The sequence below is a fragment of the Arachis duranensis genome, chromosome 6, assembly GCF_000817695.3.
Source record: "Arachis duranensis cultivar V14167 chromosome 6, aradu.V14167.gnm2.J7QH, whole genome shotgun sequence".
Taxonomy (NCBI): domain Eukaryota; kingdom Viridiplantae; phylum Streptophyta; class Magnoliopsida; order Fabales; family Fabaceae; genus Arachis; species Arachis duranensis.
Window position 1 is genome coordinate 10,526,240 of NC_029777.3, and position 24,061 is coordinate 10,550,300.

The 24,061-nt window shown below is 35.3% G+C and overlaps 4 protein-coding genes across 4 annotated transcripts in view; 2 read left to right on the forward strand and 2 right to left on the reverse strand.

Annotated features, from left to right (window-relative positions):
- LOC107492644 (chromatin-remodeling ATPase INO80) overlaps positions 1-9,526 on the forward strand; it is a gene marked incomplete in the record, with an annotated part of 10,444 nt that extends 918 nt beyond the window's left edge. Inside the window, 21 exon segments of the mRNA XM_052262940.1 lie at positions 1-258; positions 359-785; positions 874-1,074; positions 1,190-1,300; positions 1,877-2,265; positions 2,351-2,459; positions 2,547-2,627; positions 2,707-2,879; positions 3,197-3,322; positions 3,552-3,713; positions 3,804-3,861; positions 4,491-4,721; positions 4,891-5,037; positions 5,519-6,067; positions 6,153-6,407; positions 6,513-6,620; positions 7,053-7,147; positions 7,256-7,412; positions 8,022-8,219; positions 8,358-8,516; positions 8,959-9,526. Of these exon segments, the coding sequence (XP_052118900.1) occupies positions 1-258; positions 359-785; positions 874-1,074; positions 1,190-1,300; positions 1,877-2,265; positions 2,351-2,459; positions 2,547-2,627; positions 2,707-2,879; positions 3,197-3,322; positions 3,552-3,713; positions 3,804-3,861; positions 4,491-4,721; positions 4,891-5,037; positions 5,519-6,067; positions 6,153-6,407; positions 6,513-6,620; positions 7,053-7,147; positions 7,256-7,412; positions 8,022-8,219; positions 8,358-8,516; positions 8,959-9,237 (4,273 nt within the window).
- Positions 9,527-9,656: 130 nt separating this feature from the next.
- On the reverse strand, positions 9,657-12,799 carry LOC107492643 (S-formylglutathione hydrolase). The gene is made up of 7 exons (XM_016113691.3): positions 12,590-12,799; positions 12,381-12,498; positions 11,897-11,944; positions 11,281-11,477; positions 10,269-10,367; positions 10,116-10,181; positions 9,657-9,988 (listed from the first exon to the last, which is right to left on the reverse strand). The coding sequence occupies exons 1-7, from the start codon at positions 12,737-12,739 to the stop codon at positions 9,806-9,808; spliced, it is 861 nt and encodes a 286-aa protein (XP_015969177.1). The 5' UTR covers positions 12,740-12,799; the 3' UTR covers positions 9,657-9,805.
- Positions 12,800-15,593: 2,794 nt separating this feature from the next.
- On the forward strand, positions 15,594-18,267 carry LOC107492641 (glycerol-3-phosphate dehydrogenase [NAD(+)] GPDHC1, cytosolic). Its single transcript, XM_016113689.3, has 5 exons — positions 15,594-16,574; positions 16,653-16,874; positions 17,215-17,462; positions 17,570-17,709; positions 17,944-18,267. Exons 1-5 carry the CDS (start codon positions 15,899-15,901, stop codon positions 18,065-18,067), a joined length of 1,410 nt encoding a protein of 469 aa, XP_015969175.1. The 5' UTR covers positions 15,594-15,898; the 3' UTR covers positions 18,068-18,267.
- Positions 18,268-20,159: 1,892 nt separating this feature from the next.
- On the reverse strand, positions 20,160-23,484 carry LOC107492556 (uncharacterized). Its single transcript, XM_052262941.1, has 7 exons — positions 23,178-23,484; positions 22,746-22,798; positions 22,515-22,583; positions 22,080-22,414; positions 21,370-21,621; positions 20,864-21,058; positions 20,160-20,735 (listed from the first exon to the last, which is right to left on the reverse strand). Exons 2-7 carry the CDS (start codon positions 22,780-22,782, stop codon positions 20,160-20,162), a joined length of 1,464 nt encoding a protein of 487 aa, XP_052118901.1. The 5' UTR covers positions 22,783-22,798; positions 23,178-23,484.
- Positions 23,485-24,061: the final 577 nt, after the last annotated feature.

A 24,061-nucleotide genomic window follows, 5' to 3' on the forward strand; every position in this document is an offset into this window, starting at 1 on the left:
ATATAGGTCGATGCTTGGAGAGCATATTCAGAAATACAAGAGGAGGTTTAATGATAACTCATCTAGTCCTGCTCAAAATCAGGTTGTTGCTCCTCTTCTCAAAAGTAGCGTGGGTTCAAAAGCTCACAAGTCAGGGACTGAACTCAGGAGGGGACTACATGCTGCAGAGACTACATCTGAGTGGATGAATGGTTCCAATTCTCAGAAAATGGGAAATTACCGTGATTCCGATCTCTTGAAGCAATATTGCCCCAATAGGTTTTGCCTTCTCTACTTTATTGCTTTCATAATGTCGGAGTATTGATATTTTGATCTAACTCATGATACAAACCACCATACCTTCTGTAAACTTCTTCAGGACAATATATGAACCTGCTTTTTTGGATATTGGGGATGGTATCACTTACAAGATTCCTCCAAGATATGATAAGTTAGCTGCATTGCTCAACCTTCCTACCTTCTCAGAGATCCATGTTCAGGATTTCTACTTAAAGGGTACCTTGGATTTGGGATCCTTGGCTGAAATGATGGCTGCTGATAAAAGATTTGGGAACAGAAACCGGATAGGCATGGGGGAAACCATACCCCACTATGAATCACTTCAGGCACGATTGAAGGTCATGTCAGCTTCTAATTCACCTCATAAGTTCAGTCTGAAAGTATCAGACTTGAACTCCTCCATTCCCGAGGGGGCTGCTGGAAACATCAAGCGATCTATTCTGTCCGAGGGTGGTGTATTGCAGATTTACTATGTGAAGGTTTTGGAGAAAGGGGACACTTATGAGGTATCTACCAAATGATATCATGGAGTTTTTTTTCGTTGCTCTCTCTATACATGTTTTTCATTTAGCTTGTCTTTTTTAACTGCTTCAGATCATTGAACGAAGCCTACCCAAGAAGCAAAAGGTAAAGAAAGACCCTGCTTTGATAGAGAAGGAGGAAATGGAAAGAATTGGTAAGATTTGGGTGAACATTGTTAGAAGAGATATACCCAAGCATCAGAGGAACTTCACTGCTTTGCATCGAAAGCAGCTTGTTGATGCCAAGAGGTTTGCTGAGAACTGTCAGAGAGAGGCATGCCCTGTTCCTCCCCTTAATAGATTTTTGTGTCAGTTAGATTATGCATTGCTTTGTGTTGTCTAATCTAGTTTATCCATCTAATCTGAAACTTCCCACCTCTCATTTTCAGGTTAGGCTGAAAGTGAGTAGATCAATTAAATGGACGCGGACTGCTGGTATACGCACCCGAAAACTTGCTAGAGACATGTTGCTATTCTGGAAGCGAATAGATAAGGAGATGGTATTTTTTTAATTCCTTGCCAAATTTTGTTGATGCTATTATGCTGGATATTGAACTCTGAATGATGCTATATTTCAAGAAGCAATCTTCATATGTGATTATGGTGAAGTTTAGAATAATATGACAGTTACCAAATGGCTACCTCTTAGGCTCCATCTTTATTCTTGAAAACTGAAAACAAGTTTCATGCATGATGGTAGTTGATATTTGGTAGAAGTTTTTCTTAGCTTGCTTATTGTGCACATACCTGCTGTTTTATATTCTCCTGTATCAACTGGATTGTTGAAATGGTATTGCAATTTTTTGTACATGTATTTGTAATCAATTAATCTAGGTGGCATTTTGGATCGTTAGTTTTTGAGATTCAATTGAGAAGAATTGAGATTTGTTTAATAGATGTCACACTAGTATTTTGGTTATGGTTGGAAAGGGGTGGTGTTTTGGTAGACATGCAGATCAGATAATCTACATGCTCTTGGAATTGAATGTGCATATGGTCTTGCAAATGTAAATCTAAGTTGTACATTTGACTCGAATGTGGTGTAATTACTGATTTTAAAATTTCACTCCTTGCAGGCAGAAGTACGGAGACGAGAGGAGAAAGAAGCCGCTGAAGCTTTGAGGCGTGAACAGGAGCTTCGTGAAGCAAAGCGGCAGCAGCAAAGGCTGAATTTTCTTATACAGCAAACTGAGCTGTACAGTCACTTTATGCAGAACAAGTCAAGCTTGATATCAGAAGCTTTACCCATGGGTGATGAAAGTACAAATGACCAAGATCTAATTGACTCTTCAACTTTTGGGCGTAATGAGGAGGAAGATCATGAAGAGGCTGAGTTGAAGAAGGAAGCTCTGAAGGCTGCTCAAGAAGCTGTTTCCAAACAGAGAAGATTGACAAGTGCTTTTGACACCGAGTGCTTGAGGCTGCGCCAGGCTGATGAAGCTGATTTACTCCAACCAGCTCTCTCGTGAATTCATGTAACTCTTGTGTACCACACATAAATGCACTGCATTTTTTTTTCTAATAGAGTTTTATGTATTGTAATATTGCAGCTCAACCATGCCAGTGGCCTCCACAGTTCGGACACCAGAATTGTTTAAAGGTGTTCTCAAAGAGTATCAGCTAAAAGGTCTTCAATGGCTAGTTAATTGTTATGAGCAGGTTGGTGAGCATTTGTAAATAAAGTGTCTTCTTTTCTTTTTTGTTTGCAAGTTTTTTTTTTACATTGGTAATTTTGTTGTCTTTCAGGGTTTAAATGGTATTCTTGCGGACGAGATGGGTCTTGGAAAGACCATTCAGGCTATGGCTTTTTTAGCCCATCTAGCTGAGGTAGCTATTCATCCTGTTGTAACTACAAGCTAATTTTTTATATTTTGTAGCTTTATTTTGACTTGTTTCTCCTATGCAGGAGAAAAACATATGGGGACCTTTCCTGGTTGTTGCACCTGCATCTGTATTAAACAATTGGAATGAGGAACTTGAGCGCTTTTGCCCTGAACTGAAAAGACTTCCTTATTGGGGTGGGGTTGCAGAGCGGTCAGTGCTTAGGAAAAGTATTAACCCAAAGGATCTTTATCGCAGGTAATGTCAATTTCATATGCTTTTCTTTTATTGAGAAAAGAAAATTATTAATGAGAACGGAAAGAGTACGAGGGGAGAGGATAATGTTTCCTCACAAGAAGAAAGCAAAAGGAAGGCCCTAAGAAGGGTAGATGGCAGTAATATCTAAATATATGGGCTACTTGTTTAAGAAAATGAACTTATTTTTTATTAGCCTCAGCACATATAAAACTATTGTGTTGCCTCTTTTGTTGGATTTTTTTTTTTGGGTGCTGGAAAAGTGGAAAATATTCAACCCTCTAATTACTGTGGTTACCATCCCTTACTTCTTTTTTCAGGGAAGCCAAATTTCATGTCCTCATCACAAGCTATCAGTTATTAGTTACTGATGAGAAGTTTTTTCGTCGTGTAAAATGGCAGTACATGGTTTTAGATGAAGCCCAGGCAATTAAAAGTTCTGCCAGGTATGTTATAATCCAACACTGGGTGCATAGGTGAACTACATATTTTAACTTTTCATCATTACTGCCATTTTTCCCCTTTTGAAACTTGGTTAATTATTTTATACAGTGCCCTTTTTAGGATCCAATTGTAATGTTTTATAATTGTTTATTGTGTACTAATGAAATATTTCCATTTGCACTAACATCTGTCTTTGATCACTACTGTTTGAAAACATTATACATTTGACAGTATAAGATGGAAGACGCTCCTAAGTTTTAATTGTCGGAATCGCTTACTGCTGACTGGTACACCTATTCAGAATAATATGGCAGAGTTGTGGTCTCTTTTGCATTTCATTATGCCAACATTATTTGACAGCCATGAGCAGTTTAATGAGTGGTTTTCAAAAGGGTATGCATTCCTTAATAAATTCCTTTTCCATTTTTGCCAATATAACTAGTCTAACTTTCTTGTATGACCTATCCGGCTATCCCGTGCCAGAATTGAGAACCATGCTGAACATGGGGGTACTTTGAATGAGCACCAACTGAATAGATTGGTGAGTTTTGTTTTTCCTATTTGATATTTGTAGTAACCTTGTAAGGTGATGGCTTGAACGTATACAATATTGTTAGAAATAAAGAAGATATCATATAATATCTTCAACAAATCATAGAATATCAAGGCATATCTGTGATGATATAAATAGCATATGTGATGTGGGTTTACTTAATCATAAAATTTTATGATCATATCAATAGCTAGTGCATTGAAATGAGGACGGTATGCTTTGGTTTTACATTTGGAGGAGCTGTTTGTAGCATTCATCATCTTCTCGCTTTTGTTGTATTCACGATGTATGCATAAGCTTATTAGTTGTGGTTCTAAAAGAGATATGACCATTAAAGTAAATAGGATGTATACATTGTGATGCTTATTTTTATTATTGCTTCAAATTATGTAAGGGTGAAGATTAGGGACAGTATTGAACTATAAAAAGTCACGGGGTTTAATTAGCTTGGGTTCACTCTGCAAAATGAAAAAATGAACCCCGTTTAATCACCCCAAAATGACAAAGAAACAATGAAACAAAATGTTGCCAGTCTAATTAGCATTTTTTTTTTCAACTTGGAGTTTTATCTTCTAAATCCTTTTTTACTTATATTTTATTTATTCTTCTTCTAACAGCATTCAATCTTAAAGCCGTTCATGCTGCGCCGTGTTAAAAAAGATGTAATCTCTGAGCTGACCACTAAAACTGAAGTTACAGTTCACTGCAAGTTGAGTTCTCGACAACAGGCTTTCTATCAAGCAATTAAAAACAAGATATCTCTCGCTGAACTGTTTGATAGTAATCGTGGACAGCTCAATGAGAAGAGAATTTTGAATTTAATGAACATTGTTATTCAACTAAGGAAGGTAGACAATCCAAACAAGTCAAGCTTTCTTCTCTTTGTTTTCAATTCAAGTATCTTAAAGTTTGTATTATTTTGTTAATTTTGAAATATAATATAGTGTTTCAATTGTGTGATGTTCCTTCCATCCACCAAGATTGGCCATAATAAATTTTGGTCCTTTAATATGGTAGGTTTGCAACCATCCAGAATTATTTGAAAGGAGTGAGGGAAGCACATACCTTCATTTTGGAGAGATTCCAAATTCTCTTCTACCTCCTCCATTTGGGGAGTTGGAGGATGTATACTATTCTGGGGGTCACAACCCCATTTCATACGAGGTACTATTCCTTCCACATGACTTATGTACTGTTTCGCATCATTCAATGAATATTAGATAATCTGTCATTTTGTTCTAAGTTTTCTCCTAAGTTAGAACCAAAAGTAAAATTTTATATTGCACTTTATTCAGAGTGATGAGGTTTGTTGAAATTATAGGGTTTAGGTAGCAAAGGATAAAATGAAAGAGAAGAGATAAAGGACACACTAGAAAATATTATCTTAAATTGATATCGTACATAATGTTCAAATACCAATTTTTCCTGTATATTTTATTAATACTACTGACTAGGTCATTGTTGTAGTATTACTAGGATGTACAAGCCCACACTAAAATATGCAATAAGAGTACTATCCCTGAGTCCTTGATTAAATAAGTAAATCAATATGGAAACTTGAGGTATCTCTACATCAGTATGTTAATGATGCCTTCTCAGTTTCTTTTTTGCTTTATTTATTTACTTGGCTTTTGTTATTTTTCAGATACCAAAACTTGTGTATCGAGAAATTATGCAGAGTTCTGAGACTCTTGGTTCAGCTGTTGGTCATGGTGTCTGCAGAGAATCTTTTCTGAAACATTTTAATATTTTTAGACCAGAAAATGTTTATCGATCTGTTTTCCCAGAAGGTATGTGTGTTAGCAGTGGAGGCTTTGGTTTTACCCATATGACGGATTTGTCTCCACAAGAGGTGGCATTTTTGGCTAATGGTTCTTTTATGGAGCAATTGTTATTTTCTATGATGAGATCGGATAAAAAATTCATCGATGAAGTTGTAGATTTTCTTGTTGAGACCATAGATGATGATGATCCAGAATGTAGTAATCTTGAGAAAGGGAAAGTGAGAGCTGTTACTCGAATGTTATTGGTGCCATCAAAATCTGAAACTCAGTTTCTTCAAAGAAGATTTCCAACTGGGCCCAGCCATGCTCCTTTTGAGGCCTTGGTAGTCTCAGATCAGGATAGACTTTTGTCAAATGCAAGGCTGCTTCACTCGGCATACACATATATCCCACGGAGTAGAGCTCCCCCAGTATGTTGTGTTTGTTTATTGTTTAGTCATAAGTTATTTTTCATCCAATATATTTTCACCAAATCATTGCTTTTTGTCTTCATAGGTTGGTGTTCACTGCTCTGATAGAAACTTTTACTATAAAATGATTGAAGAATTCCACAATCCTTGGATTAAGAGGTTGTTTGTGGGATTTGCACGTACATCTGAATGTAACGGGCCGAGAATGCCAGATTGTCATCATTTAATTGAAGAAATAGATTCTGAACTACCTGTTTCTCAGCCTGCTCTACAGTTAACACACAGTATTTTTGGGTCTTCTCCACCTATGTGGAATTTTGACCCAGCAAAGTTGTTGACTGTAAGTGTTATTTTTATCCTCCCCCTCCCTCCCTTTCATTAAGTAGCCTCCATTACCCTTAAGTTCATATGGGAAAGAAATTCTAATTTTATTATTTTCATATAGGACTCTGGGAAGCTTCAAACGCTTGATATATTATTGAGACGCTTAAGAGCTGAAAATCATCGTGTTCTTTTGTTTGCCCAGATGACTAAGATGCTGAACATTTTGGAGGTATATAGAACATTTTACAATTTTAAACCTGTTGATATTGGATTGATTTATTTTTATAACATCTTTGAAGATGTGAATACATGGATAAATGTGGATGTTGTGATATCCCTTTGATTGTGATTGCCTCCAATGTAATGCTTACATGATGCCATCTTGGAAAGTGCGTTGGAAGATCCTCTCTCTCTCTCTCTCTCTCTCTCTCTCTCTCGAAAAAAAAGGGAGGGGTGGGGGGAGGGAGGGAATAATGATGTGATTTTTCATTTCACTAGGGACTGGGTTATTGTGGTATGTTTGAAAGATGAAATTTTCCTACCATATTGAGGATGTATTTACAAAGCAATGTGAACATGTAATTGTTATACCTGTCCTGGCTTCTGGAATTGAACTTAGTATTGACTCTTTCTTTAATGTTGACGGATATCCGTCTTGCAGGACTATATGAACTACAGAAAATATAGGTATTTCAGACTTGATGGATCATCTACTATACAAGATCGTAGAGACATGGTCAGAGACTTCCAGAATAGGTAATACCATGGTTGTCGCCTTATATCTCTATTCGGTTTGACTTCTGAATGTTAGGTATATTTCATTAATGAGATCTCATTGATATTTGTAATTGATTTATTTTGTAGGCCTGATATTTTTGTGTTCTTGTTGAGTACAAGAGCTGGTGGACTTGGCATCAACTTGACAGCTGCTGACACAGTCATATTTTACGAGAGTGATTGGAATCCAACATTAGATCTACAGGCAATGGACAGAGCTCATCGTTTGGGTCAGACAAGAGATGTTAGTTCCATCACCTATCCTTTATATATCTCTCTGATTCTTCCTTGCATATCAAGAACTGTAGTTCCTCCTCCCTGCTTTTTCCCCCTCTGAGCAGTGCTCATGTTTAATCCTACTTGTCTTCATCCATCCAAATAAAAATTAAATATAAGCATGTGGTAGTATGGAGTATGTATTGCAAATGTTGCAAGCCTAGCAGGCTCTGTTTTAGAGGAGACAAGCCAATATGCTTTTATCTATCAGATTAATTTTTTTGGGAGGAATGGTTTAGATATGATATCAGAGTTGTCTATGATAAAGTGATCCTGAATTCAACATTAATGTTCACCTCTGTTTTAATAGCTAATTTTTTTATCGCCGCATGGGATAAAGATGGGCTTTTGCAATATCTGTGCTGCAACCAAAAGTATTCTTGAATTAGGGGGCACGTTCAAGATATAATGTTATTAATATTCCCTCATGTAACAGCTTAAACTTTTCGAATTTAAGAGTTAGCGCCTAAATCCTGCACATTTCTTGCTTTGACAGACAAAAGATTGCCCCTTCTTTTCTCAGTATTTAAATTATTTTGTACAAAAATAACTTCAGATGTACTTTTAAAATTTGTAGGTTACTGTTTACCGACTTATATGCAAAGAGACGGTTGAAGAAAAAATTCTTCATAGAGCAAGCCAGAAAAGTACTGTACAAAACCTTGTAATGACTGGGGGTTCTGTTGGTGGTGATCTTTTAGCTCCTGAGGATGTTGTTTCTTTGCTTCTAGATGATCCCCAGTTGGAGCAGAAATTAAAGGAAATTCCCCTCCAGGTTGGTTGTGAATCTGCTAAACGAAATTCATGTATTTATGATATTTTGAATACTGAATATCCTCTAGGTAACTGCGTTGAACAATAAGGAAAAAAACTAGTTCCCGAAAGCATATAAACCTTTTTCTTTTCCTGCCAGGCAAAGGATAAGCAAAAGAAAAAACAACCTGCAAGGGGCATTTTCTTAAATGAAGAAGGTGATGCATCTCTTCAAGATTTAACCAACGCTGTACCCCAGGGTACTGTGGATAATGATCTTACTGTGGACACAGAGGGTTCAAAGTCTGCTAATAAAAAGGTATCGTGATACTTCTGCAAGTGCATGAATCTCGTTTCAACTGGTTGCATCATTAAAAGCTGCATAAATGTTTAGTGTATGTTTCTAGTGTGTGTTTTTGGCAATGGAACAATCTGTTGCACAATGTATCTGAATGTGGTTGAATGCACATCTGCATACATTTTAATTAACTGTTTCTCCAGACAAGGATATTCAAATGTCCTCTGCGATACTCTGTTCTGTGGATAATTCCATCGATTAAGTATATCTGCACTGTTGCTTCCAGAATGTAAAGAGGAGAAAGATCTTGTGAAATTTCAATTAGGTTGTACTCGTATTTACTTCACGTTGAAGAGAATTTATGTTCCTTTCCCCACAAAATTGAGGGAAATCATTTAATAAAACTAAACAACATGGGAACTTTTCTAGTTTGAATTAAGTTAACAATAATGCCCATGTGCAGAGAAAAGCTGCCTCGGATAAGCAGACTTCAAGGCTGAAGAGTTCTCAGAAGATAAGTGATGTCGGTATTACAGCCATGGACGACGAATTGGATGACCTGAACACTGATCCAGTTGGCCAGAAGCCCAAGAGACCAAAAAGGTTAAAGAAGAGTGTTAATGAGAGGTTCGAAGAGGCCTCTATTGGCACGGCCACTGCCGTCACAGAGCAGACCCAATATCCACCTCCACAGGATTTCACATCCATCGTTCCTAGAGCAGAAACGAGCCTAGACCCCTAAATATGTGGTCTTGACCAAAAGCTGGGAGTTACTATTCTATTGCCCTCGTGGATTGATATATTCAGGGGACACTGGCTCTTATGCGACTGCAAGCAGTTGCAACCAAGTTGAGGAAGTTTTATAACCTAGGTTTGTATACGCTAGTGTTAAATATTTGTTGGTAATAGATATGCCCCTATTTTATCACTCACAGGGCTTTGTACAGATTGTAATATTAACCAAATTTTTGAGCCACGGCCAATATTTACTTCAATTATAATGAATATATACGGTAGTTCATTTCATGTAATATAGTCAGCTTGCTTTGGTATTTGATGGAAGGAAAGACGTCAAATTCGCTAGAATTTTTTGCAAGGAAGATGCAAATGTACGGGATAGTGGGATAGAAGATCCTCAATACTATCAAATCTTGATAACAGTAGAACAACAAAGCCGAAGACTATATATTACATTGACGACCGTAGGACTAGTTTTGAACTCGAGAGAAATGAATCTCAATCCACATTTTAATAAAAGGTATCACAAGCAAATAAAGTAAATCCAGTACAGCAGAAATAGTTCTTGATCATTACAGTGCACTAAGAGCTTTGGCATGATGCTGGATGTGATCTTCTATGAAGGTCGAAATGAAAAAATATGAGTGATCATAGCCAGCTTGAAGCCGCAACTTGAGTTGAACATTAGCATTCTTGCATGCCTCCTCAAACTTGCCAGGTAGCAATTGATCCTTCAAAAATTTGTCATCTTCCCCCTGGAAAGTGCAGCAACTAGAAGTGAGAAAAAACCAAAATGAATTCAACAAAATAATGCAGATAATTTATGCAAGGATAAAACCCTGCCCCTTGGCAAAACATCATTCCGGAAGGAAGTCTCTTTACCTGATCAATCAAAATGTGGCCGGGTACAGCATTAAATTTCTTTATCAGACAGGTGGCATCATACTCCTGCAGTTTTCCACTCAGCGTTATTCTAATGAAAAATCAAGACCAATATGTCAATTAAACAAAAGTCAATTTCCACTCTTAACATACCTCCCAATCAGATTTATTGTCTCCGAGATAATTTGTGAATGCCTTCTGCCCCCAAGGGCAATTTATAGGATTTACAATTGGTGCAAAAGCGGAGACTGACTGGAACAAGCATGAAAGAAATAAACACAGAAGAGAAGGAATTAAGAATCATCGTAATTGATGTGATGCTAGAAATGACAAGATAAATCTTGTCTTTGCCCAAATGGATGAACTACGGGGATCTACAAACTTAAAAGTACCAAAACCCAGCAAATATACACATTTAAACGTTTTTAATTAGTATTATCAAATGTAGAATCCTTGTCTCTCTCTATATGAACCAATTTGATACGACTATACATGAACTCCTACACTAAGCATAATTAGCAAGCCTCCAAATTGAACAGTATGGCATTGCACCATAAAGTGCATTGACTTTGAAAATGATACACTAGTTACAAATTTACAATACAATAATAGCTAGGCAACATAAAATTATGTATATACAAATAAATCCAACAAAATAAATACCCTAATGAAAAGGTACGGAAGTTCATGTCCAGTAGCCTTGGAGGAAATTCATACTCTCACACAACCGATAGAATGATAATATTTTACACTACTATGGTGTTTTAAGCTCCTTGGCACTTATTCGACATGACAATGATTACTTCAATTGTGAAATATGATAAGAACTTGATTGTGCAATACATAAGAGAATAACGCCCAGCCTCTAAATTAGCAATTAAATTACAACTGAATACAATGACAGGCCAGAAAAGAAGAAGAAGAAATATGATAAGAACTTGATTGTGCAATACATAAGAGAATAACGCCCAGCCTCTAAATTAGCAATTAAATTACAACTAAATACAATGACAGGCCAGAAAGGAAGAAGAAGAAGAATCTAGAGCACATCAAAACTTTCAACAGTAAGATGATCCACAATTATCATGGAGATTTCTGAGAAAGTTAGAAGTATCTCCTACTACTACATTATAATTACAAGTTTATTGTCATATAGATGCAATACCTTATATTTATCCAGATTCTTCAGGTAGATTGTTAAAGCACCATGTCCACCCATAGAGTGACCAGATATAGAAGCATTTGATGTTTCAAGCTGCGGAAAATGATCACTCAGAAGCTTCGGCAATTCTTTGACAACATAGTCATACATCCGCCAATTCTTCCACTTCTCTTGTGTAGCATTGAGATAAAACCCAGCACCTAGTATGGAATGCAAACCAAACTAGGAGAACTGCTATAAAGAAATGTAGGTGCTGCACAACTAAAGGTAGTTCCTATCTATAGACTATATCAGAAATTTTCCACATAACACTACAGTCGTACAATAAAAACGAGTTATCCTTCAATTTTTCCTTAAAAAACATAAGAAGAAGAATATAAATTGCACAATACAATAAATATAACGTGTAAATCAGTAAATCTGAACAATCACCGGTATTGTACTCCTCCAAGGGCATTAAAAAAAGATAGAAATAATAGTTTTTATGAAATTTAATAACCTCATACCAAGAAGAATCTTAAAGGCAGGCACAGCTGCAACTTTTTTAAATAGACTCGGCTTGAAGCTTATGCTGAATAACCGAAAATAAAGAGTCTCTAGGGGAAACATATGAACATACCTAGACCAAAGTCCCAGCTATCTGCTTCTCCTTCTACATTTAAGCCTCCTGCATCATCATCATGATCATCAACAACAACAACAACAACTTAAATAACTCGGAACACAGAACACAGCTCTCATCTCCACAAGCAACAATCATATCATCATCATATACCGGAAATAAAAATGCGCAGAAAAGAACCCTAAGCTAGTGCTGCATTTAAATAAGTTTTCAGAAAGAACTTCAAAGACAATACTCAGCTGATGTTACAAAAATAATAATAATAATAAATAACAAACAGTTTTCAGATTCAACTTTCTTTTTTCTTTTTCTTAACAATCTTACTCAAACCATCTACTACAATTTTTAAGAACACATATACAAAAAATAAATACATAAACGCAAGGATGGATTCCGCAAATGCAGTGAATGTAAGTCAACAATATTGATCGAAGAAGACACACAGAAGTGCATTTGAGAGTTGATCGAAAAGAAGCATTACTAGGAGAAGTATCTGGAGCAACGAGAGCGAGGCCGTGAGCGGAAGCAGCACGCTGAGCGCCCGATTTAGCGATGAAGTTCTCGTCAGTGCATGTCAGCCCCGACAACCAGTACAGAACCTTCTCGAAACCATAACGATCAATAAATCATGCAATCGCAATCGCTATTCCAATTCCGAAGTAAAATCGAAAGAAGAATAGTAAGACTTACAGGGAATTTGGCGGAGGAAGAAGAAGAAGAAGGAGGGAAGTACACGTGGAAGGTCATGGAGCATCCAAGTGTTGGACTGAAGTGCTTGTACCTCTTGTTGTAACCGCCGAACATCTTCGAGCTGCTGATTTCGCTTGGTGCCGTTTCCATTTCCGATTCACTCTTTCTCTTTCACCTCACTCTCTACTCTCTACTCTCTGTAAGCGTTAATAATTGAACTTGCTTTCTTCTCTCCTCAAATATCTGCAAAACGTTGTCGTTTTCGTACCTTCTATTTTCTGGGCCGCATTGGGCCTACAAAACAGCCCAAAGGAAAATAAGATCCAGTATCTTACAATTTATATAAAAATTCGGTATGGGAAGCCCAATAATGAAGGAAAAAAAACTAAAAACATATGGTGTTACAAGTCAATTTTATAAAAAAAAGTATAGGTAAACAATAGATATATGAGATATTTATTTTACTAATACATGGATGATTATTTTAATATTAAAATTTAAAAAATTAATTTAAAGATGTAATATATTTTAATTTAATTAATAATTATTCATATTATTCAACAAAATTATTATCTTCCTAGCATTTTTCATTTTATAATAATTGCATTTATAGTGATTGCAAATTTGCAATCGTGTTTGAATGCATGTTACATTGATGAGTAAGTAGTTGATATTTTGGTTATCCAACCTTAACGTCTGTGATTGGCATGAATATTTTAAACAAGTGAAAAAATGAATATCATGAGTTGAATATCTCACTCGGAGTCTATAAGTTTGACTTTTCCAAATTCGGCGTAACAACAACTTTTGTCTCGTTTTTCCTTTTTCCCCCTAAAATTCTGTACGATTGTAAAGACTCTAAGTATTCAATAATAATTTGTCTGTTAATCAAACCGACCCTAAAAATCGAGCCAGTAAGGCCAGGTTGATATTATTTGTACAATAGACTATTTATATAATGTGTATAAATAATATTATGTCATGATACCACTCATTCCAAAAACTTGAGCTGATGAAAAAAGGTAATACTAATGATTATATCTCTAATAGTCTATAAACTTCCATTATACACATTATACAAATATTCTATTAGCTCCTCATACTTTCTCATATATTATTAGATATCAATATAAAATATAATTTAAAATATTTTATTTAATTAAAAAGATATTTTAAAAAGATAATTTCTATTTTAATCGAATAAAATGTATATCAAAATAATACTATTACAGTTTATTTAAAAATTCTTTACATTTTATATATAATATTATTATATGTACGGTCTCTGCAAAAATTTAAAATTACCATTTACCATGGACGTGAGACATTTACTGATTTACATATGGAAAAGGACAGAATATTGATACATGAATCACGAGTGCAACAAATATCAATTAATTCAAGCAAATAAGAGTTCAAAACTTTAGAAGCCACCGAAGTTAACCTAAAATTAAAGCTATTAATAACCTTCATACCTTCATACTAATACTGTCACGTTGGCAAAAGTATTTCCATTCAGCAAGTAGCAAGTAATTTAGCATAACTTCAAAGGAGACGCATGCAACAACAATAATAGTAAAATAAAGACAAATCAGATTATAACTTTTAAAAAGTATCATAAAATTTAATAGGTCTCGTTAATAAATGTTCTAAACGTAGTAATTAAGATGTTTAATAAAAAATTATGGAAAAATTGAATAACTAAAATTTCAATGATACTAGATGAATATAAAAAATTAATCACTTATCAATCTCTATATATAAAAATAATGTTTCGTAATTTTTTTTCTAGTATCCGACTACAAAACTGTTACATTATTTTATCATAACATGTTTGATTATTATGCGATAACAAATTTGAAGTGGAAACTCAGATGCAATCAACTTCACGTGAAGTTAATGAAAATTTAGTCAAATCAGTCAAATCATTTAACTATCTCTCAATTATCAACTTCACATAAAGTTAACTGCACTTAAATTTTCACTTAAATTTGATTATTTTAATAATTGATAAAAAAGTTATACAATTAATATGTATAAATATATAATTATATGACTAATTTGATGATTTGATGACTAGTTTTTAGATGTATAAAATATTTTTATCAAAATTTTCAATAAATTTAAAAGTTTTAAAACTTTTTTAGTGGTAAGATTAACTCATGAACTAAAGGAAAGCTTAAGACACTGAAGTGAATCTGAAAATAAAAATTTAATTTTGATGTAATGTTATAATAAAATAATTTTATACGTGTATTTAATTATATAATATTATATTAGTAAAAATAATTATTCTTTATATTTAACCGAATAAATAATTTTCTAAAAAAACAAATATGATTGTAGAATGGTGTAAAATTCTTTAAAATTAAACTCACTACAATAATAGTGATAATAGTTTGTGAATTAATAAGTGTCCTTTAAAAGCAGATGGAAGAAGGAGGAGTATTTAAGATGGAGGCAGAATGGGGCCAATAGGGTAATAACAACTAAGGTTGTGAGTTCTGAGTCACATGATTTCACAATGAGAAATGAGAAAAATAGGCCAAGTCCTTCGATTCGATATTAATGGCCGATGGGGAAGTTGGCAACACCCACAATAGCCTTTAATGCCATTTGGATTAGGATAGATAGCCTTTCATTGTGGACACCCATGCCTCACAACTAGTATCTTATTCATAATTTTAATTATTTTTAATAATATCATATTTGTACGTTAATACACCTTTTAATGTATGTCGGTTTCTAGTTTCTACCATTAAAAAAAGCTAGGCAATTATATGGTGTGGTCATGACTTAATTAATTAGTTCAATGAAAGGCTACAATAACTTTGTAGTTCCCAGCACGAAAGTTTGGTTCTCTATTTGGTAGATCAACAAACTTTATAGACGGAGAAAACAAAGTTCTATTTTGTTTTTTTCTCTTCATGTTTTTTATCTAATAATACCCCCTCATCTGCACTGGTTAAATTAATTAATTAATTAATTAAATATAATACATGTGTGTGTAGAGTGAGTGATGCATTCATGCAATTAAATTTTTGAGGGAGGTGATATGATTGATAGGCTTCAATTGTTGGTCGGAAAATTCTGGAAAAAGACCCCTAGTTATTAATGTTGGAGCTTTTGGTCAAGCAATATCAACCAACTCTAGATATAATAATTTAGTTAACGTAATCTTATTCTTAAGGTGAAAAGAATAAAATTTGGTACTAATTAGTTGAGAGGCAGAAAAAGATTTGAGGCATATAAAAGCAGAGATAGAAGGCATAATTGAAACCATTGTTGAGATTGTTACATTTTTAGAGCATGGTTGGGAGTATAATGGGGAGGTTTAGAAATAGCAATGGTACATTAGCGTATGAAAATGGATCTGTTCAGAATGGTGGATGCTTATCAGAGGAGAAGCTTGATGAACTTAGGAAGTTGATTGGAAAATCAGAGGGTGATCCTCTGAGAATTGTTAGTGTAGGAGCAGGTGCATGGGGGAGTGTGTTTGCAGCATTGCTTCAAGACAGTTATGGGCAATTCAGGGACAAGATACAGATTAGGATATGGAGGAGGGCAGGCAGGGCAGTGGACAGGGCGACGGCCGAGCACCTCTTCGAGGTCATTAACTCGAGGGAAGACGTCCTGCGCCGGCTGATCCGGCGATGCGCTTACCTTAAATATGTGGAGGGGAGGCTAGGGGATAGGACATTGTTTGCTGATGAGATTCTGAAGGATGGTTTTTGCTTGAACATGGTTGACACACCCCTTTGTCCCTTGAAAGTTGTTACTAATTTGCAGGAAGCTGTTTGGGATGCTGATATTGTTGTTAATGGATTGCCTTCAACTGAGACAAGGGAGATTTTTGAAGAGATTAGTGAGTATTGGAAGGAGAGGATCACAGTTCCTATTATAATCTCTTTGGCTAAGGGTATTCAAGCTGCATTGGACCCTGTTCCTCATATTATTACTCCTACTAAGATGATTCACCAAGCAAGTAAGCATTTCAGTTCTATTATTAACTTTGCATAGAATTCTCTTGTTCCCTCTTCATTGGAATGTAACTTTTTGCCAGCTGGAGTTTCTATGGAGAACATACTCTATCTTGGGGGTCCAAATATTGCATCAGAAATATACAACAAGGAGTATGCCAATGCAAGAATTTGTGGTGCTGAGAAATGGAGGAAGCCTCTTGCAAAGTTTCTAAGACAACCCCATTTTATTGTGTGGGACAACAGTGACCTTGTCACTCATGAAGTCATGGGAGGCTTGAAAAATGTCTATGCAATTGGAGCTGGTAAACTTCAATTTAGTTTGGTTTCTTCAATTTTATCTATTTCACATTTTTAGGAGGAACTAGGAAAGCATGTTGTATCTCTCAAAAGATTCCACAATGTTAAGGAAAATACAAAATGGAGCATATCATGCTAGATATTAGGCTGTGTTTGGTTTTGAGAACAGAACAATACAGACGAATGAATGATTTTGTTCCAACATATTTTTCCACACAAGAGCCTCTTGTCATAAATCATTTCTCCTAAATATTCAAGCTGTTGGGTAAACGTACATGGATAATTTCATGTCTAACATGATAACCATTAACTCTGATTCTGTAATCTATATCATCTTGTTTTCAGGTATGGTAGCAGCACTAACCAATGAGAGTGCAACAAGCAAATCTGTATACTTTGCACACTGCACATCAGAGATGATCTTCATTACTCACTTGTTGGCTGAAGAGCCTGAAAAGCTTGCAGGACCATTGTTGGCTGATACATATGTGACTCTCTTAAAAGGGCGTAATGCATGGTATGGTCAAATGTTAGCAAAAGGTCAACTAAGCCCTGACATGGGTGACAGCATTAGTGGCAAAGGAATGATACAGGTATATATATAGTTTTTTTCTTTTTCTCTTATCTTCTTCTTCTTCTTCTTCTTCTTGTATGTATTAAAACAGTGATAAGAATTATATTCATTTCTATGTATTTGTAGGGAGTGTCTGCAGTGGAAGCATTCTTTGAGCTTCTGAGCCAATCAAGCTTGAATGTGTTGCATCCTGAAGAAAACAAGCCTGTTGCTCCTGTAGAGCTTTGCCCTATCTTGAAGACACTCTACAAAATATTGATATCGAGGTAATTTTTCTACTGTAATAATTATCTGGAGTCTCGAATATATCTTCTGTTCTGAAATATCTGTCGCTTTAAAAATTACGTATGCTTTTAGATCAATGTATTTGGATACGATCCGTGTCCAAATATTATAGAATGGATGGAGTATTTGAAAATTTCTATGCATCTTAACAATACACCAAGTCTTATTCCATTTTTTTTGTTCCAAATGCTTCTGGGGGTTGATGAATTTATCAGAGAACTATCATCACAAGCAATTCTGAAAGCTCTGAGGGATGAAAATCTGAATGATCCCAGGGAACGCATTGAGATTGCACAGAGCCATGTTTTCTACAGGCCTTCACTTCTTGGACAGCCATGATCATGTTATCCATGTGAATGTAATCATATATATAAATAGGAGTCATTTTCAAAGTGGGACACTTTGATGAGCATACATAAATGTATTATTACTATTTTCTGATGGGTTTTGTATTGCATTATTGTGTGTGTATATATCAACTATCAATATATGTGTAAACACATCTGCCATTTTAAGTAATTGTACTGATGATTTCTTAACTGAGTCAGAGTTAAAGAGGTAGTACATAGTCCTTATTATGGGATTGAGACTCGAGAAATGTGAAATTGATACTTTGGCAACTAACATTGTCCTTTAATCTGACCCAAAGAGCTAAAGAAGAAACATGTCAAAGTACCATCTTCTTTGACCCAACATGTTAAAAATAGGTGTCCCATTACAAGTGAGAGATACTTGATCCTACTTTGTACAAGTTAATTCACAATTAAACTTCAAATGGATATAAATACAAATAGAGGCAACCGCAATGGAACATAATTCTTGGAAACCCCAACTTGTTTAAGAAAAGGAAAGTAATAGTTTGTTTAAAAGTTACAAGAGAAACGACATTAACATTATGAGACTTATCATGGCAATTCTTAAGAGGCTTAATGCTAAAAGCTTTTATTGAAAAGCCAAAACTTAAAAAAAATTTCAATGTTTTTAATTTTGATTGAGATTTATCATTTTTCACCTTAACGAGTGTCCTTTAACAAAACCCTAAAATTATTTCAATGAATCAACTTTTGATTACCTAATGTATACTTATATTCTACTTAAACACATTTAGGACTTGTTTGGGTGAACTTTTAAAAAAAGATCTTTTTTCAAATTATCTTTTTTTAAAAAATCTTATAAAAAAGTAAAAGTAATTTTATGTTTGAATATCTCATATAAAAAGGTCTTTTTATTTATCAATTATGTTTGGGTATAACAGTTTTTGTTTATTTATTACATAAAAAACATCTTTTTTAAGAAAAAAAAATCTTTTAAAAAAAGATGTAAATTACAACTTCTCAAAAAAAAAATTTTTTATTTTACTAGTGCTTTTACTTTTACTACTAAAAATTTACCAAACACATTAAAAAATAAAAAAAAAGATCTTTTTTCATTGAAAAAAAATCTTTTTTTAACAAAATAATAGCACCCAAATATGCACTTAATGTGTGCTTAAAAAATATTTACAACCACTGATTTTACTCTTTAATATCTATCTAATAGTCATAAATAATTAAATACCAAACACATTCTTCATGAACATCAATAAATATTTTCAGAGAAGATGCTATTACTTCTCCAGGTTGAACATGTGTTGTGGTATGGCCGCTTTATGAAGCAAACACAATCTTTGCATAGCTAGTGACTTGAGAGATAAGACAAACGTCATAGTTTCCCGTATTCAGATATATATTATATATCATCATAATAGATCTTAGCAGCACATGAATGTGATATATCTCACCAGAGTCTCAGGCCTCCTCTAAGGTCACAGACTAAACAAAGCTGCAAGGAAGAAAACCTATACTTCCTTTCATTTACAAAATACTCCTAGTATTCTATCTATAGGCTGTACAATTCACAATATCCATTTTGGTTTGCCTATTTGTTATTTCATCACTATGTCAGAACCCTATTTTCAGTTCCTGTACCAAAACCCTCCTAAAAAAAAGCAAGGCAGAAAATGGTTACCCCAATAAGCCCAATACTACAAGATTAAGTTCAGCAGTTACTGCTACTGAGCCGCTCAACTAGCTGTGCGACCAACTCTCCTTTGTTAAGCTTATAGTACTTTTTCACGTTTTTATCCTTTGCCATGGCCCTCAATTTATCCATTGTGAATTTCTTCAAAGTCTCGAGAAGAGATTCTGGGGTCTCATGGGTGGAACCAACCATTGAGTACAAAATCTGAAGATCAACCTCACCTCTGTTGTCTGTGGTAACCCCATCTGGATTTGGCTTGTCCATCTTAACATTTGAACCTTTTTTTTTCTTCTGTGACTCCGAAAATTCACTGTCGTAAGGAACAATAGCACCAAGTTCAGTTTCATATTGGTCAGCCAGTACTGCACTTCTTGTCATCTTGCTATTCAAGGAGACATTTGAACTGGTATCATCAGTGATGCTGATGCGTGTGGATTTCCGCTGCCTCTTGGTTGACACCCTCAGTTTTAAGCTTCGAAGGGAAGCTCATATCAGACTGTGCCAAGTTCTCAAAAATTTTCGTCGTTTTAAGACCTTCTGCTAGTGGTTTCTCTTTATCTGCCAGCTGTAAGCCAGTGTACGGGGCATTTCTGGTTTGTGACTCAAGCAGTGCAATCAATGCAGAACTTTGAGCATGAGTAAGATTGGACTTTTCAATGTTAATCACTTGGGAAATTTTACCATTACCTCCTTTAAAGGGGCTCAATTCAGTATCAACAGGAAACAAGTCTCGAGGAAACACAATTTGTAGAGGATGATTTATAGGGTCCAAATCTTCAGCTGTAGCAACCTCAGGTTCTTTCTTGACGGCTTTTCGAGTTTTTGGAGCAAAATCACACAGTTTTTTCTCTAAATCAGAATTTCTACCTTTCCATTTATTTGAAGCACCAAATTTGGAATCGTTACACTTTTTCCTCCCTTTGATGCTGGTGGAAGATATAAGAGCATCTGAGCTGACATCCGTAGATTTGACAATTGCAACCTCTCTCTAAACAATTAAAGGGGTGAAAAAAAATCAAGAATAAATACTTTGTTGAAAATTAAACTTAAAAAACAACTGCTGCTAATCCAAAAGGATATATAGACTGGAAAATTGGACAAACGGGCTTCCTGTACCTTGCATTCACTGGAAGTATTTCCATTTCCCACGGGGGAAAGCTGATTGGAGATTTGACCTGTATCTGTACCAATGAGTTGGCTTCTTCCGACTTCCTCGTTATCATCTGATGTCCCTGATAATTTCATCCCATCAGAAAGTCCAGAAGAACAGTTCATACCTTCCAAATCAAGACTTGTCCCTGCAAGCAATTCCTTTAGGGGGACAAAAAACTTAATCAGGATTTATACAGGTACAGTGGCGGGGTAAGTACAACAAAGAAACCCAATTCTAGGAGTTCAAGGAACATCATTTAAGAATGATTAATCTAAGTGGATATAAATAATCCTCACCATAACAGGTTTAAATGGAGTTTGCCTCAAATAAATCAAGCATAAAACAGGTTTATGAGCTTTGATTTTCATGAAAGTGCAAAATGGAAACAAAACAAGACAGATTGATTTGCATGCTAATATAAAAACAGTACGTTCTTTTTTCAAAAATATAGCAATTGAACTTTTTCAACCTCAACCATATCAGCAATGTCAACGATTTCAGCACCATCCCGTCTCTTTTGTTGCATCTCTGACAGTTCTGATGAGTTTCTAGACTTTTCCGAAGTTCCACAGAGTTGTTTACTTTCCTCGTGTTCTTTAGATTCTTCTTGCTCTTTCTTTTCCTCCTTTATCACTATATTTGAATTAATTTGGCTAGACTCTTTATCTAGTGCACACTTAGTAGCATTCATAATTGGATTCAAGCTGTTTGCACCTACTAGCTGCTTCAAATTAAAGACATAAAACTCATATCAGGTAAGTGTGATACCAAAAAGAGTCAACAGTTAGAGACCATGTTTATGTCGAACTATACTACGATAGGATGCTTTAGTGTAACCACGGAGACAGACAAATCTATGTGCTAAACAAACAGAAAGTAAGGGATAAACAGAGATATTTGAATTTTGAACATAATCACCAGCACTTGCAACACAGTAATGCACCCTTAAAATAGAAGATAAAAATTAAAGTAATATTATGTGCCATAGTATAATAGACTAATAAATCTTAATCTTTTTAGGACATAGTAAGTGATTCATAATTCTTGGTAGCTATGGTCATATACTTCGATAAGCTACATTTCCATACTAATAAATCAGTATAGCAATGATTTCAAAAGGAACAGAAAAATATCACATTTTGTAAACTTGGAAAAAGGAAGGGAATTCAAATGTCAAACCTGGCTGTTTTCATCTTGACAATGATCCCTTTGTAAAGCCTTCACTATCTCATGAAGTGTCTCAGCAGGCTTACTGTGTAATAGCAGCCCTGTCTCTATTTCATCAGCATGATCTTTCTTCAAAGCACTAATTGCAACATCCAGCCAATTGATTCTTTCGGTCAAAGCACTGCAACATATTTCAGGCCATTTCTCATGCTCAGCGCAGGCCAATTCATTTTGAAGGGACGATAGATCCTTTTCAAGTTCCTTGATTTCGGTATCTGCCTTGGTGATCAAAATCCTTAAAACCTGAACACAGTACTCCTCATTCAAGGCATCTTCCTCTATCACATCTACAAATTCAATAAAGATATAAAGTAAATCAATACAGTAACAGTGATGCAAACAAAGAAGACTGGATAAATGCAGGATAAAGTAAGATTGAAAGAATACCAGGGTCACAGCCAAAGAAGAAGCCATATGGCCACTCAGGATGATCAGAGTAATTATCTTTGCAGGAAACTGAAACAAATAAATTATGTACAAAAGCAAAAACATCATCCAAAAGGAAGCAAAGAGAAAAGGGGCAAATTTCATGCAACCCAGTAAATTTAACTGTACATAGCAACATTGAGCATACAGAAATTAATTACAGAGAGATGATAATGAGAGAAAACAAGAAACCTTGGTCGTATGAAGAACCCCAGAGATCCCAAGCCATGAATTGAGGCTATATCCTGAAACGAAAGCACAAAATGGTGACAAAAAACATCAAAGGTGGCTCAACAAATGACAAAAATGGTAGTCCTAGTACTGTTAACATAAACAAGCAATGCATTCATTTCTTTCAAAACCGACATAAATGCCGAATGCTGAAAGAGGGAAAAAGGTTGCAAAACAAAAGAATGTCGGCTTCTTTCAAAAAGATGAATAAAAAGGTCAAAGGAAGTGGAAAGAGGAATTACAAACTAAAAAGTGATGACTGAAGTAAGAGGAAGAAGAAAATATCATCAAAATGGAGAACAGCAAAAACCCTACAGCAAGTTACAATAAGAAGATCACTTCCAACAACAACAGCAGCAATAAACTTCAATTTCGATTGAGAAGAGGAATTACTGCGCACCACCTTGGATATCGACAGCTAATTAAATGTGGCATCAAGAACGATCGTCACATCAAACAATCATGTCAACCCGTAACCCTATTAACCCAACGCTATCAATAAATGCATCCCCAAAAGAAAACAAAAATGAACAAAAACAGAAAAGAAACCCACGCAGCAACTTCACAAGCTCACTCACACACTCAGAAAGGGGGAAAATGAGTAGGACAACAGTAACACAGTAAAAAATGATCCGCTTCTTTTCGAATTAATGCGAGAAATGAAGTACATTTTCATTCCCGGGAAGGAAGCGAAGAAAACAGTGATTATTATAGTGGTCACTTACTTAGAACTGATGTAGCTGAAAAAAGGGGGGAATGTTAGTGTCTAGGGTTTCGGGGGAGTATGGGTTTTGGGATTCAGAGCCGAAGAAGAAGGAGAAGTAGGAGGAAAAGGAGAGTGAAGAGAGAAGAGATGGTGCGATTTTTCTGAGTGTGATTTTTTGCTTGTGCAGCAAAAAAGGCTGCCATTGAAAGCGACGAGCTTCGTCGCAGTGAGATATCAGAAACGAACGAGTGTGTGAGAAAATGAATAGGCGGTGGCCGGTTCCGATATTCCGTTGATTCTCCAGGGGTACTATCGTAAATTCGTATGATGTGACGTGGGGAAGTGGGACCCGCTTTTCAATGAGTTGTTAGCCGTCGGATTGTGATTCAGGTGGTTCTTTCTTGTTTTATCGGCGAATCGGTCGATGATGTAAGATGGGGCCCACTATTCCATGACCATAATATAGTCCCCAGTCCAGACTAATAATGTTTATATTTATATTTTTTGTATTAATAGAAAATAAATAAACATGCCATTGCATTGATATACAGAAATGTTTACGTTTTCAATG

Coding starts and splice junctions, on each gene's coding strand:
- LOC107492556 (XM_052262941.1), bottom strand. CDS start 22,782: ATGGCTTGGGATCTCTGGGGTTCTTCATACGACCAAG. Junction 22,584..22,745: donor GGGTTCTTCATACGACCAAG/GTTTCTTGTTTT, acceptor TATTTGTTTCAG/TTTCCTGCAAAGATAATTAC. Junction 20,736..20,863: donor ATACTTCCAGTGAATGCAAG/GTACAGGAAGCC, acceptor TTAATTGTTTAG/AGAGAGGTTGCAATTGTCAA.
- LOC107492643 (XM_016113691.3), bottom strand. CDS start 12,739: ATGGAAACGGCACCAAGCGAAATCAGCAGCTCGAAGATGTTCGGCGGT. Junction 11,945..12,380: donor TGCTCCAGATACTTCTCCTA/GTAATGCTTCTT, acceptor ATGATGATGCAG/GAGGCTTAAATGTAGAAGGA. Junction 10,368..11,280: donor AGAATCTGGATAAATATAAG/GTATTGCATCTA, acceptor TGCTTGTTCCAG/TCAGTCTCCGCTTTTGCACC.
- LOC107492641 (XM_016113689.3), top strand. CDS start 15,899: ATGGTTGGGAGTATAATGGGGAGGTTTAGAAATAGCAATGGTACATTA. Junction 16,575..16,652: donor TAAGATGATTCACCAAGCAA/GTAAGCATTTCA, acceptor ACTTTTTGCCAG/CTGGAGTTTCTATGGAGAAC. Junction 17,710..17,943: donor TACAAAATATTGATATCGAG/GTAATTTTTCTA, acceptor TGAATTTATCAG/AGAACTATCATCACAAGCAA.